Source organism: Syngnathus floridae, chromosome 12 (assembly GCF_059516105.1).
Source record: "Syngnathus floridae isolate MCC-2025c chromosome 12, RoL_Sflo_1.0, whole genome shotgun sequence".
Classification (NCBI taxonomy): Eukaryota; Metazoa; Chordata; class Actinopteri; order Syngnathiformes; family Syngnathidae; genus Syngnathus; species Syngnathus floridae.
Genome location: NC_142424.1, coordinates 10,368,075 through 10,384,773, shown reverse-complemented (window position 1 = coordinate 10,384,773; position 16,699 = coordinate 10,368,075). Strand labels below are relative to the sequence as shown.

Here is a 16,699-nt window from a genome sequence, read left to right as displayed (position 1 = left end):
TTCTTTGACGAAAGCAAAGTTTGATGTAAAAAAAATCTTATTTCAAATACAAATCATTATTTCTAACCTTGTCAATGTCTTGACTCTATTTTCTATTCATTTCACAACGTTTGGTGGTGAATAAGTGTGAGTTGTCATGGAAAACACAAAATTGTTTGGGTGACCCCAAACTTTTGAACGGTAGTGTAACTAATAAAAACAATGAAACCAACACAAGACACAAGAAATTCTGTGATGATGTTCAACCTCCAATTTCAGTTCCAGCCAGGCTGCCATGAAAAGTGTACTGGACACCGAAGCATTTTTTTTGGGTATTTCGCAACACAAAATAATCTTAGCAATTAATATGGGCTTCTTGTGATTTCTCTATCGGTGTTGCTACTCCTCGTAGCGTGTGTTATTGCCCCTAGCTTATGAGCAGCAGCTCTGAGATGATTGGTGTCACGAATTGCATACCGCTCCTTTGTGGAAGAGAAGGGCGACTGTTTGTGTGAGAACACTGATACAACAGAACAAAAAAAAAAAACAACTTTGACAATGACGTGATTGCACTGTTTGAAATCTTTATTTTGATGAAAACCGCAGCTCAGAGCCAAGTTCTGTCATTACAACTTGCCACTAATAACTACATAACGTGAACCCCGAAAGAATTAGTATTTTTCTTTTTCAATTCAATTGCTAATGAAGGACGCTTAAAAAAATCACGAGCTAATCATACTGTCGTTGTCCAGCAAAATCAAGTACCCAGTTGCCAACATTAGTGACTAATGGCTAACAGCAACTTTTTGATATAGACTGGGACCCACAGCCGGACAGCGTTTCAAAGGCAGTTTGATCGGCAAAAATTACTTTGGACACTGACACTACTTCCGACTGATCCATTTTTAACAAACTAGAGTTACTCAAATGCTGTCTTTTAGAAAAACAATTGTAGTTGTGACCTTACGTCCCTATACCCCAAACTCTCATCTCGTCATGTTTCTAGACAAAATACAATACACTTTCCATTTTAATTTAAATTAGAAATGTGATTATCTAAAAATGATTCCCTTGAAAAAAAAAATTAAAAAAATAGAACCAAATCGGTCATTCATCATGAAGTAGAGATGGGCGATATACCACCTTAGGTTGCATATACCAGTCCCTGGCGCCCTCTTGTGGAACGACTACTATCAGAAAGTAAATGGCATGCACAGCTGACAGAGCATGTTTCTAAGTGGCCTGCATCCATGGCATAACTCTCAAAAGCCCATTCAGATGGACTCTACGGATATGTATGCTTGTAAGGTTTTAAATGCTTCGAATGCAATATTAGTGTGTTGCTAGCTAAATTCATTTTTATTATTATAAATAGTATAAACTCAATTTACGCATAGCTGATAGTGTTTTTCTGTTCTGAATTTCCTCTCCATCCATCTGATCATTGCTACTGCATCTATGACATACCTCTCATCATCGCTTGCTGTGTTGGCTCATATGTTGAGTTCTTGTTTTGTGAAATAAAGAGCCGGTTATCAAACCCACGTCTTGCCTGGTACTTTGGTAACGCAACAGTATACAAAACGAATTCGGTTGAAGTTGGGAAATTGTGTAAAATGTAAATAAAAACAAAATACAATGATTTGAAAATCCTTTTCAACCTATATTCAATTGAATACACTACAAAGACAACATATTTAATTATATTTAATGACTACTGAACCGTGGCACTGACGCCCATTATCATGAAGTGCTTTGAGCGGCTTGTCATGGAGCACATCAGATCCATTCTCCCCCCCCACCTTAGACCCCTTCCAGTTTGCGTACCGGGCCAAACGGTCCTCTGAGGATCCCATCTGCTCTGCCCTCCACTCGGCCCTCTCCCACCTGGAGAGTAGGGATGTGAGATTGCTGTTTGTGGACTTCATTTCTGCCTTCAACACCATTGTGCCACAAAAACTCATCTGCAAACTCGACAAGCTGGGTCTCAGTACCTACCTCTGCAACTGGCTACTGGACTTCCTCTGTCAGAGGCGTCAGGTGGTACGTGTTGGCGACAAAACCTGAGCACGGGGGCCCCCCAAGGCTGTGTGCTCAGTCCGCTGCTCTTCACCCTGCTGACGCATGACTGCACTGCGTCCTACAGCGACAACCGCATAGTGAAGTTTGCTGACGACACGACTCTGGTGGGTCTCATAACCAAGGGCGACGAGACTCAGTACAGGTTGGAGGTTGACCTTCTGACCGCGTGGTGCAGGGACAACAACCTCCTGCTGAACGTCAACAAGACCAAGGAAATTGTTGACTTCCGGAAGGGTCACACCCAACACCTGCCGCTGACCATCGACGGTGCTGTGGTGGAGAGGGTGAGCAGCACCAAATTCCTGGGGGTACACATCAGTGAGGACCTCCCCTGGTCCGTCAACACCGCGTCACTGGCGAAGAAAGCTCAGCGCCGCCTGTACTTCCTGCGGAAACTCAGGCGAGCAAGTGCTCCTCCGGCCGTCATGACTACATTCTACCGTGGCACCATTCAGAGCGTCCTCTCCAGTTGTATCGCTGTCTGGGGTGGTAGCTGCACTGAATACAACATGAAGGCCCTGCAGCGCAAAGTGAACACGGCTGGTAAAATTATGGGTGCTTCACTCCCCTCCCTGAAGGGCATTTACGCCTCCCATCTCGCCGCAAGGCGGCCACGATTGTGAGTGATGTGAGTCACCCCGCTCACTCTTTGTTTGATCTTCTGCCCTCTGGGAAGAGGTACAGGAGCCTGCGCTCCCGCATCGCCAGACTCACCAACAGCTTCATTCTCCAGGCTGTTAGGATCCTGAACTCTCTTCCCCCTTCTGCGTAGCGTGCTGTACTTATTTATTGTGTTATTTGTTTATTTATTATTTATTCATCACTCTTATTTATTTATTGATTGTGCCTTCTTGTTTTATTTTTCTTGTGTTGTTTACTTGTATGTACATTGTGAACTGTCTTGTCACCGTGGGATAGTGGGAACGTAATTTCGATCTCTGTGTGTCTTGGCATGTGAAGAAATTGACAATAAAGCAGACTATGACTTTGATATTTAATGCTCAAACTCATAAACTTTATTTTATTTTTCAAATAATAATTAACTTAGAATTTCATGGCTGCAACACGTGCAGTAGAAGTTGGGAAAGGGCATGTTTACCACTTCGTTACATCACCTTTCCTTTTAATAACACTCAAACGTTTTGGAAGAGAGGCGACTAATTCTCTCAGCTTCTCATGTGGAATTCTTTATCATTCTTCCTTGATGAACCGCTTCAGTTGTTCAACAGTCCGAGTCTTCCCTGTCGTATTTTACTCTTCATAATGCGCCACATATTTTCAATGGGAGACAGGTCTGGACTGCAAGCGGGCCACGGGAGAACCTGGACTCTTTTACTTCAAAGCCACGCTGTTGTAACACGTGCAGAATGTGGCTTGGCTATATCTTGCTGAAATAAGCAGCGGCGTCCATGAAAAAGACGTCGCTTGGATGGCAGCATATGTTGCTCCAAAATCTGAATGTACTTTTAAGCATTTATGTTGCCTTCACAGAAATGTAAGTCACCCATGCCATGGAAACTAATGTACCCCCATACCATCACAGATGCTGGCTTTTGAACTTTGCGTTCATAACAGTCCGGATGGTCTACGTCCTCTTTGCTCCGGAGGACACAACGTCCAGTGTTTCCAAAAACAATTTGAAAAGTGGACTCATCAGACCACAAAACACTTTTCCATTGTGCATCAGTCCATTTTACATGAGCTCGGGCCCAGAGAACCCGGCAGCGTTTCTAGATGTTCATAAACGGCTTTTGCTTTGCATGGTACAGTTTTAACCCACACTTACTGATGTAGTGACGAACTGTATTTACTGACAGTGGTTTTCTGAAGTTTTCCTGAGCCCATTTGGTGATATCCTTTACACACTCATGTCGTTTTTTTAAGGCAGTGCCGTCTGAGGGATCGAAGGTCACGGTCATTCAGTCTTGGTTTCTGGCCGTGGCGCTTACGTGCAGTGATTTCACCAGATTCTCTGAAACTTTTGATGATATTATCGACCGTAGATGTTGAAATCCCTAAATTCCTTGCAATTTTGCTTTGAGAAATGTTGTTCTTAAACTGTTCAACTATTTTCTCACGCAGTTGTGGACTTGCTTGTAAATGACTGAGCATGTTTGGGGAGGCTCCTTTTATACCCAATCATGGTACCCACCTGTTCCCAATTAGCCTGACCAGTGTGGGATGTTCCACATAAGTGTTTGATGAGCTTTTCTCAGCTTTCTCAGTATTTTTTGCCACCTTTCCCAACTTCTACTGGACGCGTTGCAGCCATGAAATTCTAAGTTAATTATTATTTGGCAAAAAACAATTAAGTATATCAGTTTGAACATTAAATATGTTGTCTTTGTCGTGTATTCAATTGAATATGGGTTGAGAAGGATTTTCAAATCATTGTATTTTTTTTTATTTACATTTTACACAATTTCCCAACTTCAACCGAATCCGGTTTGTAGTTATATAGTATATCACTATATTGTATTCCCCGGGAGTCCCAGCCACTATCTGCGGCATACAGAGAGTCCGCGCCGCAATCGCCGGCATTCGGGAGTCCGCACCGCAATCGGCAGCATATGGGGAGTCCCTGCTACAATCGGCGGCATACGGGGAGTCCCAGCCGCAATCGCAATCGGCGGCATTCGGGGAGTCCGCGCCGCAATCGGCAGCATACGGGGAGTCCCAGCCGCAATTGATGGCATATGTGGAGTCCCAGCTGCAATCGGCGGCATTCGGGGAGCCCCCGCCGCAATCGGCAACATACGGTGAGTCCCAGCCGCAATCGGCGGCATACGGAGAGTGACTAATATATACGTACATCTGTGGAATAATTGGAGCCGCAACTGACGACAAGGCTGACGTCAGCGGTGCATGGAGTTCCAGAGACAACAGCTGTTTTTTTTTGTTTGTTTTTTTTATGTGACACAGAGAACAAAGATTTTGATGATTTGGGCCTGTGGAATGAGTTGAACTGCAACTGACGTCAGCGGCGCACCGCACACACTTCCGGGGTTAGAAGCGCCGCTGTTTACACAATGGACGAAGATTCCAATGGATTTAATGATTTGGAGTGACACGGATGGTTCGATAAAATTGTTGTTTATATTACTGTTATCTGATATATAGTTTATATCTAGTTACATGGGCCTGTGGAATAATTTGAACTGCAACTGACGATGAGTCAGACGTCAGCGGCGCGCCGCACACACGGCATTTACACAGAGGATGAAGAATTTGATGGATTTAATGATTTGGTGTGACACACATGGTTTGATAAACGTGTTCTTTATGTTATAGTTATTTGAATCACTGTTAATGTTACGTCAGGCCCGTTCTCAGCTCCTCGTTTGTGTTTATGTCACGTTAGCATACCGTATCGTTTAGCCTGTTGTTGCTGGTTCATGTCTGTTCTTGGTGTTGAATTTTGTCAAATAAATTTCCCCCAAAATGCGACTTAAACTCCGGTGCGACATATATGTTTTTCCCCCTTTATGGTGCATTTTATGGCTGATGCGACTTGTACTCTGGAGGGACATTTAGTCCGAAAAATACGGTATTTAGTTTTTTGCTAACACAATTAGGGTGGTAAAATTACCTTCTCCATTTCAGTATTTTATGCAGATACTTTATACGTCTATGTACCTGCTTTTAATGACTGAAAAAACAGAATGCTGTCATTATTCAGTCCATCAAAAAGGTCTGTCTTTCCTGTTGAATGCAACACAAGCCTCATAGCGCTTCTACAAAATCATTTATCATACGGAGTGCTATACTCACCTGTTGCCTACTTTTTGTACTTGTATGTACAGTACCAATATTTTTTTAATTTGAGGCATATTTTTTTATCTTTCTTATTGTGAACTTAAATTATCTATTGCAGAGTGGCAGTTCTGCCTTTTGTCAGAAATAAACAAAGGTCTTAAAATTATCTGACAGTTTAAAAGTCAAGTTTTATGTATCAGAAGTACTAGTGGTATTGGTTACTTGGTTAAGTGACACTTAACGGTGGGTCATCAAACACAAAAATTAAGTTGTTTCATATACAATTAAAATGATAGAAATCTCAGGCTTAAACTTTTTTTTCTGCAGAGCAGTCTTGCCAATCACTTGAGAATCAAGTTTCAAACTTTGAGAAGCATTGTTATAGTATTGTGTGATATCAAAAAATTAAAAGAGGACAATTCGTGCAATTCTCTGAAAATCACAAAAGTTGGAAATAAGTGTTCGAACTTACTTTGTGTGTGAGATTGAGATCCGGGTCCATTTTGATCATCTCCCAACTGCCATAACCGTACTCATAGATTCCTATTAGCAGACTGGAGTCGTCTTCTTTCCCCCAATCAAGGTCAAAATGCGCAGCCTTCGAGTGGCATGGAATCATGTACCTATGAACAACAGTCAGATTCAGCAACTCATAAAAAGCAGAGTAAACCATAACTGAGCATTATCATTTAAGATTTTTTGATAACTTTAACAATTATTTAAAATCAAACTGTTTTTGCAAACTTTTTTCTCTCTTCCGGGTCTGCAGGGATGGCCTTGTGAAGTGGAGCTAGCTCTTCCTCATGAGAAATGACAAGCTTGGCATTGACTTGAACACCAGAGATCCTGAATGTGGGGCCTTTCACCTTCCCTCTTCTGCCTCCTAGTTTAAGTAAAAGTGGAGACAATTATTGTAGTCCCAAGCAAATACATTTGACATGGCTAAAAGGCAAGAGTTTTGTTTATCCCAAAGATTTGTTTAGTTACCACAAGTTTTTTCTGGTCCACAGGGGTTTTCTCTTAACGTTCTCACACAGCCGTTGTGAACGGTTTCTGCCAAGCGTTTAAGGTCATGTTCAGACTTGTCCACAAGTTCGGCATCACGAGCAATTGCATCCAACCTGAGTCAATTGGAAATTCCAAAACAAAACATTCGGAAGTCAGGATTGTATTTAGTGTCCCCCCCACACCCAAAAAAATGTACCGTATTTTCCACACCGTAAGGCGCTTCGGGTTAAAAGGCGCAGACTCAATTGCGGGGTCTCTTTTGTATTTAATATACACATAGGGTCTATGCCATTTTAGAAGGTGATTAGAGGGCCCTAATGCTGTTTTCTTTGCACAAATGATAGTATTTATTTATCAATGGCGGCTGAGGTACGTACTCTACGTGTAAGTGATTGGTTTACCACCCCGATCTACGTAAAACGTAATGTCCCCTGATTGGTTCATCGGGTCAACATATTACGGCTGTTTACATATTGCGCCTGTTTATTACGTCTCTGTGGCGGAAGCCACACAAAACAACATGATTTGCACAAACGGTAGTATTTATTCATCAAGAGATGAATATATGACGGATATGACGTCATGATGGCGCCGCGGAAGGCCGCCACGGTGAGTCGCTCTCTGTTACTTTGTCTTATTTTGTGTTTTCTGTGTCCTCTGCTGTCCATCCCGGATCACTTTAACCAGAGAAGCGCTGTTAAACATCGGACAGTCTTCTCCTGGTATTTTGTCACCTGTTCTCTTTGATCCAGTCTGTTTGACGGAGATTTTAGTCGGAGCGGTGGTGCAACTAGCTAGCAACTCGAAGATGACGTGGCAAACGTGCCGGTGCCCTCGTAAAGCTGAGGCAGAGAGGGTTCCGTTCTGCCCTACCATCAATTAATCTGGCAAATGTTCACTCCCTGGCGAACAAGATGGACGAACTGCTGCTCGTCACTCCAAGGAACACGGACTTCAGCAGATCCGCCGCGCTGTGCTTTGTTGAAACGTGGCTTGACGGACACACCCCCCACCACGCCGTGGAGCTAGCTGGGTTTTGGCTAATGCATGCAGACCGCAGCACCGAGCTCATCGGAATATCAAAGGGAGGTAGTCTCTGTTTCTATATTAATGAATGTTGGTGTACTGATGTCACGGTGTTGAAAGAGTCTTGCAGCCCTCTACTAGAATCCATCCATCCATCCATCCATCCATCCATCCATCCATCCATCTTCTTCCGCTTATCCGGGGTCGGGTCGCGGGGGCAGCAGCTTTAGGAGGGACTCCCAGACTTCCCTCTCCCCACCCACTTCATCCAGCTCATCCCGGGGGATCCCAAGGCGTTCCCAGGCCAGCTGAGAGACATAGTCTCTCCAGCGCGTCCTGGGTCGTCCCCGGGGTCTCCTACCGGTGGGACATGCCCGGAACACCTCCCCAGGGAGGCGTCCAGGAGGCATCCTGATAAGATGCCCGAGCCACCTCATCTGGCTCCTCTCAACGTGGAGGAGTAGCGACTCTACTCCGAGTCTCTCCCGGATGACCGAGCTTCTCACCCTATCTCTAAGGGAGAGCCCGGACATCCTGCGGAGAAAACTCATTTCGGCCGCTTGTATCCGAGATCTCGTTCTTTCGGTCACGACCCATAGCTCGTGACCATAGGTGAGGGTAGGAGCGTAAATCGACCGGTAAATTGAGAGCTTTGCCTTTTGGCTCAGCTCTCTCTTCACCACAATGGACCGGTACAGGGTCCGCATTACTGCCGACGCTGCACCGATCCGCCTGTCGATCTCACGCTCCATCCTCCCCTCACTCGTGAACAAGACTCCAAGATACTTGAACTCCTCCACTTGGGGCAGGATCTCATCCCCGATCCGGAGAGGGCATTCCACCCTTTTCCGATCGAGGACCATGGACTCGGATTTGGAGGTGCTGACCCTCATCCCGACCGCTTCACACTCGGCTGCGAATCGTTCCAGCGAGAGCTGGAGATCACGGCCTGAAGAAGCCAACAGCACCACGTCATCTGCAAAAAGCAGAGACGCGATGCTGAGGTCCCCAAACCGGACCCCCTTAACGCCTCGGCTGCGCCTAGAAATTCTGTCCATAAAAATTATGAACAGAATCGGTGACAAAGGGCAGCCTTGGCGGAGCCCAACCCTCACTGGGAACGAATCCGTCTTACTGCCGGAAATGCGTACCAGACTCTGGCATCGGTGATACAGGGACCGAACCGCCCTTATCAGTTGGCTCGGCACCCCGTACTCCCGAAGCACCCTCCACAGAACCTCCCGAGGGACACGATCGAACGCCTTTTCCAAGTCCACAAAACACGTGGACTGGTTGAGCGAACTCCTATGACCCCTCGAGGATCCTGCCGAGGGTGTAGAGCTGGTCCACTGTTCCACGGCCACGACGAAAGCCACACTGCTCCTCCTGAATCCGAGGTTCGACCTCCCGACGGACCCTCCTCTCCAGCACCCCTGAATAGACCTTACCAGGGAGGCTGAGGAGTGTGATTCCCCTGTAATTGGAACACACCCTCCGGTCCCCCTTCTTAAAGAGGGGAACCACCACCCCAGTCTGCCAATCCAGAGGCACTGTCCCCGATGTCCACGCAACGTTGTAGAGGCGTGTCAGCCATGACAGCCCCACAACATCCAGAGCCTTTAAGAACTCCGGGCGGATCTCGGATTGCCACCGAGGAGTTTTTTGACTACCTCAGTGACTTCGACCCCAGAGATTGGAGAATCCGCCTCAGAGTCTCCAGGCCCTGCTTCCTCAATGGAAGGCGTGTAGGTGGAATTGAGGAGGTCTTCGAAGTATTCTCCCCACCGACTCACGACGTCCCGAGTCGAGGTCAGCAGCACGCCATCCCCATTGTAAACAGTGTTGACGTTGCACTGCTTCCCCCTCCTGAGACGCCGGATGGTGGACCAGAATTTCCTCGAAGCCGTCCGGAAGTCATTCTCCATGGCCTCACCGAACTCCTCCCACGCCCGGGTTTTTGCCTCAGCAACCGCCGAAGCCGCGTTCCGCTTGGCCATCCGGTACCTGTCAGCTGCCTCCGGAGTCCCGCAGGCCAAAACGGCCCGATAGGACTCCTTCAGCTTGACGGCATCCCTTACCGCCGGTGTCCACCAGCGGGTTCGGGGATTGCCGCCACGACAGGCACCAACGACCTTACGGCCACAGCTCCGGTCGGCCGCCTCAACAATGGAGGCGCGGAACATGGTCCACTCAGACTCAATGTCCCCCGCCTCCCCCGGGACGTGGGAAAAGCTCTGCCGGAGGTGGGAGTTGAAGCTCTTCCTGACAGGAGATTCTGCCAGACGTTCCCAGCAGACCCTCACAGAGCGTTTGGGTCTGCCAGGTCGGACCGGCATCTTCCCCCACCATCGGAGCCAACCCACCACCAGGTGGTGATCAGTTGACAGCTCCGCCCCTCTCTTCACCCGAGTGTACAAAACATGCGGCCGCAAATCCGATGACACGACTACAAAGTCGATCATCGAACTGCAGCCTAGGGCGTCCTGGTGCCAAGTGCACACATGGACACCCTTATGTTTGAACATGGTGTTCATTATTGAAAATCCGTGTCGAGCACAGAAGTCCAACAATAGAACACCGCTCGGGTTCAGATCAGGGGGGCCGTTCCTCCCAATCACGCCCTTCCAGGTCTCACTGTCATTGCCCACGTGAGCATTGAAGTCACCCAGTAGAACGATAGAGTCCCCAGAAGGAGCGCTCTCCAGCACTTCCTCCAGGGACCCCAAGAAGGGTGGGTACTCTGAGCTGCTGTTTGGTGCATAGACACAAACAACAGTCAGGACCCGTCCCCCCACCCGAAGGCGGAGGGAGGCTACCCTCTCGTTCACCGGGGTGAACCCCAATGTGCAGGCGCCCAGCCGGGGGGCAATAAGTATACCCACACCTGCTCGACGCCTCTCACCGTGGGCAACTCCAGAGTGGAAGAGAGTCAGCCCCTCTCGAGAGGGCTTGTACCGGAACCCAAACTGTGTGTGGAGGCTAGTCCGACTATATCTAGTCGGAATCTTTCTGCCTTGCACACCAGCTCGGGCTCCTTTCCAGCCAGAGAGGTGACATTCCATGTCCCAAGAGCCAGCTTCTGCAGCCGGGGATCAGACCGCCAAGGTCCCTGCCTTTGGCTGCCGCCCAGCTCACATTGCACCCGACCCCTTCGGCCCCTCCCACAGGTGGTGAGCCAATGGGAAGGGGGACCCACGTTTCCATTTCGGGCTATGCCCGGCCGGGCCCCATGGCGAAGGCCCGGCCACCAGACGCTCGCCTTCGAGCCCCGCCTCCAGGCCTGGCTCCAGAGGGAGGCCCCGGTGACCCGCGTCCGGGCGAGGGAAAACAAAGTCCATTTATGTTTTTCATCATAAGGGGCTTGGGTGAGCCGTGCTTTGTCTGACCCCTCACCTAGGACCCGTTTGCCATGGGTGACCCTACCAGGGGCATGAAGCCCCCGACAACATGGCTCCTAGGATCATAGGGGCACGCAAACCCCTCCACCACGATAAGGTGACGACTCGCGGAGGGGTCTACTAGAAACACTTTTCATAAACTGCCAGCCGTTCTATTCACCATGGAAGTTCTCCTCGATCGTCATGGCGGCTGTTTACATTCCACCACACGCACGTGCGAGTGAAGCCACGCAGATGCTGGCTAACCAGGTGACAAACATGGAGAAACTTCTACCAAATTCACTAATCATTGTTCTGGGTGATTTTAACAGGGTGAACCTCGCACACGAACTCCCCAAATACAGACAGCACATAACGTGTCCCACCAGAGGGGCACAGACACTGGACCACTGCTACACCGTAATAAAGGATGCATACCACTCTGTGGCTCGTGCAGCTTTAGGACTCTTGGACCACTGTCAAGTTCATCTGATCCCTGCCTACAGGCAGAAATTAAAAACTTCTAAGCCTGTGGTGAGGACTGTGAGGAAGTGGACAGTGGAGTCAAGCCTGCTTTGACTGCACCGATTGGGGAGTTTTTGAAGCTGCAACTTCAGACCTGCATGAACTCACTGACACTGTCACATCATACATCAGTTTTTGTGAGGATCTGTGTGTGCAGACTAAGACCTTCTGCACGTACAACGACGACAAACCTTGGTTTACACCGAACCTCAGGAGGTTGTGCAAAGTCAAGGAGGAGGCCTAAAGGAGAGGCAACCGGGACCTGTTCAAGCAGACCAGAAACACACTGAACCGAGAGGTCAGGAAAGACAAGAGGTGTTATGGGGAAAGCCTGGAGAGACACCTCTCTGCTAAGCCTGATCCCTGAACAGTGTGGAAAGGTCTGCAGAGCATCACGGGCTTCAAGAAATGAACCCCCCGTCCTGTGGAGAGCCCAAGGCTTGGACCTCCTGCAGCACAATCAACATACTCACCTCCCCCCACAACCGCTTTGTCCACACCTCCATCACCGTTGTCACCTACTCTCTCTCTTGCAGAGGCCGTGCCCACACTCCAGATCCGCGAGGAGGAAGTGCGCCAGATGTTCCGGAGACAAAAGATCACGAAGGCACCGGGCCCAGGCGGTGTGTCACCTTTCTGCTTGAAAGTCTGTGCTGAACAGCTGGCACCCACCTTTGCACGGATCTTCAACCGTTCCCTGGAGCTGTGTGAGATGCCCTCGTGCTTCAAGAGCTCCATCATCGTACCGGTGGCCAAGAAGCCCGCCATCACAGGTTTGAATGACTATAGACCTGTCGCCCTGACATCTGTGGTCATGATATCTTTCGAGAAGTTAGTGTTGAACCACCTGAAGGATGTCACGGGCCCCCTGCTTGACCCCCTCCAGTTTGCCTAACGGGCAAACAGGTCGGTGGACGATGCGGTCAACATGGGACTGCACTACATCCTGCACCGCCTGGACACCCCAGGAACGTACGCCAAGATCCTGTTTGTGGACTTCAGCTCGGCGTACAACACCATCGTTCCTGACATCCTCCAACAGAAGCTCGTCCAGCTCGCGGTGCCTACCTCCACCTGTCAGTGGATCACCAGCTTCCTGACCAACAGGAGACAGCGTGTGAGGCTGGGGACCATCACATTTGACACCTGGACCACCAATACTGGCGACCCTCAGGGGCGCGTCCTCTCCCCACTGCTCTTCTCTCTCTACACCAACGATTTCTCCTCAGGTGACTCTCCTGTGAAGCTCCTTAAGTATGCAGACGACACCACTCTCATCGGACTGATCCGGGACGGTGACGAGACTGCCTACAGACAGGAGGTGGAGTGGCTGGTCCACTGGTGCAGCCAAAACCACCTGGAGCTGAACCCACTCAAGACCAAAGAGATGACAGTGGACTTCAGGCGAGACCCTGCCTACCTCCACCTGTCAGTGACCCTTTACCACTTTCACCCCTCACTATCCGCAGTAATACTATTCTCTCCACAGACACCTTCTAGTTCCTGGGAACCACAATCTCTCGGGACCTGAAATGGACCAGCCACATAGACTCTCTCCGGAAGAAGGCCCAGCAGAGGCTGTACTTCCTGAGACAGCTCAAGAAGTTCAACCTGCCGCGGGAGCTGCTGAAGACCTTCTATACTGCCATCATCCAGTCTGTCATCTGCACCTCCATCACTGTCTGGTTTGGATCGGCCTCCAAACAAGACAAGCACAGACTGCAACGGACAATCAGGACTGCAGAAAAGATCATTGGAATCAACCTCCCATCTATCCAAGACTTGTACCTGTCCAGGACCAGAAAACGTGCAAGTAACATCTCTACAGACCCTTCTCACCCAGGTTGCAGTCTGTGTAGTCTGTTCGAACTACTCCCCTCCGGACGGCGTTATAGAGCTCTGTACGCCAAAACCAGCAGACACAGAGACAGCTTCTTCCCCCAGGCTGTCGCTCTGATGAACTCACACCACTCTTAGAGTCTCAGAGTCATTGCTGTGCAATTACATCTTGCTCTCCACACCTTTTTTGAATTGTCTACATTATTTGTACAATGTGTCCTCTCTGCATCCATTGCAGCCTGGTCATTATGGAAGAGGGATCCTTCCATCTGTGGTCTCTTCTCAAGGTTTCTCATTTCCCCTAGTTTGAGTTTTGAGTTTTGAGTTTTTCCTCGCCCTCCTGGGAGTTTAAGATCAGGGGATGTTTGAGAATATTTGTCATTTTTCACACGTCCTGAGTGTTGTTAGTCACCTAAATGCTGAACAAAGGCTGTGATGTACCGAAGTCAAATTCCTTGTTTGGCATGCTCAAACATGGCGAATAAAAATTCTTGAATCTTGAATCAATGGCGGCGGAGGTACGTACTTTGCACAAACGATAGTATTTATCAATGGCGGCAGAGGTATGTACTCTCTGTGTTACACCCAGTCCTCTAATTGGTTTACTGCCCCGATCTACGTAAACCGTAGTGTCCTCTAATTGGTACATCGGGTGGCTGTATATTTCGTCTTTGTGTGGCGGAAGCCACACATAACAAATTTACAGATTTGCACAAATGATAGTACTTATTTACCAATGGTGGCGGAGTTACGTACTCCTCTACGTGTTACGTCCAGTCCTCTGTTTTTTTGCCCCGATCTATGTAAAACATAATGTCTTTTGATTGGTTCATCGGGTCTTCATATCACGCCTGTATATTACGGAAGCCACACAAAACAACTTTACAGATTTTGGAATTTGGTCGACAGAAAAGGCTCAACTTATCGTTTTTTGAGAAAATTAAAGGCTTTTAAGTGCGCCTTATGGTGCGGAAAATACGGTACACTAAGAATATTGAGATGGACACTTACCGTTCCAGTGGTCCACCAAATTTCTTGTAACTTTTGACAAACCTGATAAGTAGTTAAAATAAATGTAAAATAACTTGTGTAAACTGGCTTTAAAATCAAAATGTAAAAACATTATGGCAGTCACCTCCGGATCTCAGCGTCAGTGAAGCCCTTGATATTTTCCCGTGGAATGGTCCGAGGCCGACCGCGTTTCTTTGGCCTCTTTCGGTCCGAGTGGGAATCACTGTCGGAACCTGAGTATCTCCTGCTCCTGCCCAGTCTTCTCCCCTCACCAGCATTAAAGCTTCTCTGTTAAACAAACAAAAGGAATAATAAATATACACAAAACTGAATCAGTGTATTGACGTTTTACTGCCTGATGACCTGTTTGGCACAATTCCTCATACGCGGCAGCATGTAGATTTCCTCAAGCTCCTTCTGTCTCTCCTCCTCCTCAATCCTCCTCCTCTGCGCCTCTGGGATGATGTCATCCCAACTCCGCTGGCTGCGCTCTGAGTCCATGTCTATTTCTTCTTCTTCCATCATGGTGAAGTTTGCAACCTAGACAGGCCAGAGAACCTTGTCAACTTAGCAGATATTAACTTAGAAGAGTTACCGATCCAATATTGGCCAAAAGTAAATGTAACAAATGAATTATTGATATTTCACCTTAAACTGAGACAGCAGTTCTTCACCCACTGTGGAAGGTCCGGGATCATTTTCTCTGGTCTCAGCTCTTTTGAGAATTTCATCAATATCCATTTCCTTCAAAACATGACAAACAAGTCGGTCCATAAAAAAAAAAAAAAAAAAACGCTTTTATGAATAAGTGGGATTGTAAAGTGTGCGTGTGTGTGTGTGCGTGCGTGCGTGCGCATGCGTGCGTGTTTCTTACCTGGGGCTCCTGCTCTTCGCCCTCTGGCTCTTTGAAAAGCTCCTCAGCACCAAATTTCAGGATTGCAGACAACTCTTCTTTGTTGAATGGTGCTGAACTGCAAATAATAAAATGACATGAAGATTTAGATTGCCTTGCGTCACATAGCAGGATAGTCTTCTTCTTAACACGGCAGAATATTCTCCTAAGAAAAAGCACAATGTATGACTTGCCTCGAGGGTGCAGTGCCTGTGTGAAGGACAGTTTTTCCTGTTGTGTCCATTCTCTGAATGACAAGGTGATCCAGCACCATCTTCTTCTTAGCTCTCTCTATTATTTCCTCTTCCACTGAGCCCTTAGTCACCAATCGATAGATGTTCACCTAAGAGAAGAATACATGATAAGAAATTGATTGCTGTAGACAACCATAGCGAATCCCACAGGGCAACTTCCAAGTGTTTACATTTACCTTACAAAAAAGAATCTTTACTTTCTTCTCAAACACCCACTTGCTCAGTTTTAATTCAACATGTTCATGGCTTCAGTCATAGGTTGTAGTGATAGTGTGCTGATACGAACTATGTCACAGGTTATCTACTGCAGTGTTTCCCAACCACTGTGCCGCGGCACACTGGTGTGCCGTGAGAGACGTTCAGCTGTGCCGTGGGATTGTCCAATATTAATTACGGAGCGCATTGTAAACAGGATCGCCAAACCACTGGCCAGTTCGCGCAAGGCCTGGTCAGCGACTTGCTAATCGTGCATGTGTGGAGAATCGGAGCATCTTGAGATTTCATATTGTGTCGATCTGATTGTATTGCATCGGCACATATTCAGTTTATGTGTGTGTTGCTGTGTGCTTTTGCTAACAGTGACAGACACTATGACGGTTGTGGTGCGTTTGTGGTCCAATGGAAATCAGAGCATGCAGTTCAACCGGAGAACCTGGATTGGTTATTTTTCACATACGTAAAATAAGCAGTCAAGTCAAGATTCCTCGACTGTGATAGCCACTCAGCTGTTGTCAGAACAGCAGAGCGTCTTTAAAAGTGACTTTGTTCTTATTGTTGCAATATTTATAGACCTAGTCTAAAACAGTAAAAAAAATCACGTTGATTCTTTTATTTTAATCACAATCACTTTAAATACCGTAATTTCCGGACTATAAGTCGCGGTTTTTTTCATAGTTTGGGTGGGGGGGCGACTTATACTCAGGAGCGACTTATATATGTTTTTTTTTCAC

The 16,699-nt window shown here is 47.5% G+C and overlaps 1 protein-coding gene across 4 annotated transcripts in view; it reads right to left on the bottom strand.

The window, feature by feature from the left end:
• The window catches only part of chd1 (chromodomain helicase DNA binding protein 1), a 73,683-nt gene that overhangs the window by 34,286 nt on the left and 22,698 nt on the right, over nt 1-16,699 (bottom strand). For all 4 annotated transcript variants that reach the window (XM_088391296.1, XM_088391295.1, XM_088391297.1 and 1 more), the window contains 9 exons: nt 15,690-15,838; nt 15,478-15,574; nt 15,252-15,347; nt 14,967-15,143; nt 14,728-14,891; nt 14,604-14,645; nt 6,805-6,938; nt 6,562-6,700; nt 6,290-6,440 (listed from right to left, as the gene is read on the bottom strand). In XM_088391296.1, coding sequence (XP_088247422.1) covers nt 6,290-6,440; nt 6,562-6,700; nt 6,805-6,938; nt 14,604-14,645; nt 14,728-14,891; nt 14,967-15,143; nt 15,252-15,347; nt 15,478-15,574; nt 15,690-15,838 — 1,149 coding nt within the window. The remainder of the gene's footprint in view (nt 1-6,289; nt 6,441-6,561; nt 6,701-6,804; nt 6,939-14,603; nt 14,646-14,727; nt 14,892-14,966; nt 15,144-15,251; nt 15,348-15,477; nt 15,575-15,689; nt 15,839-16,699) is intronic.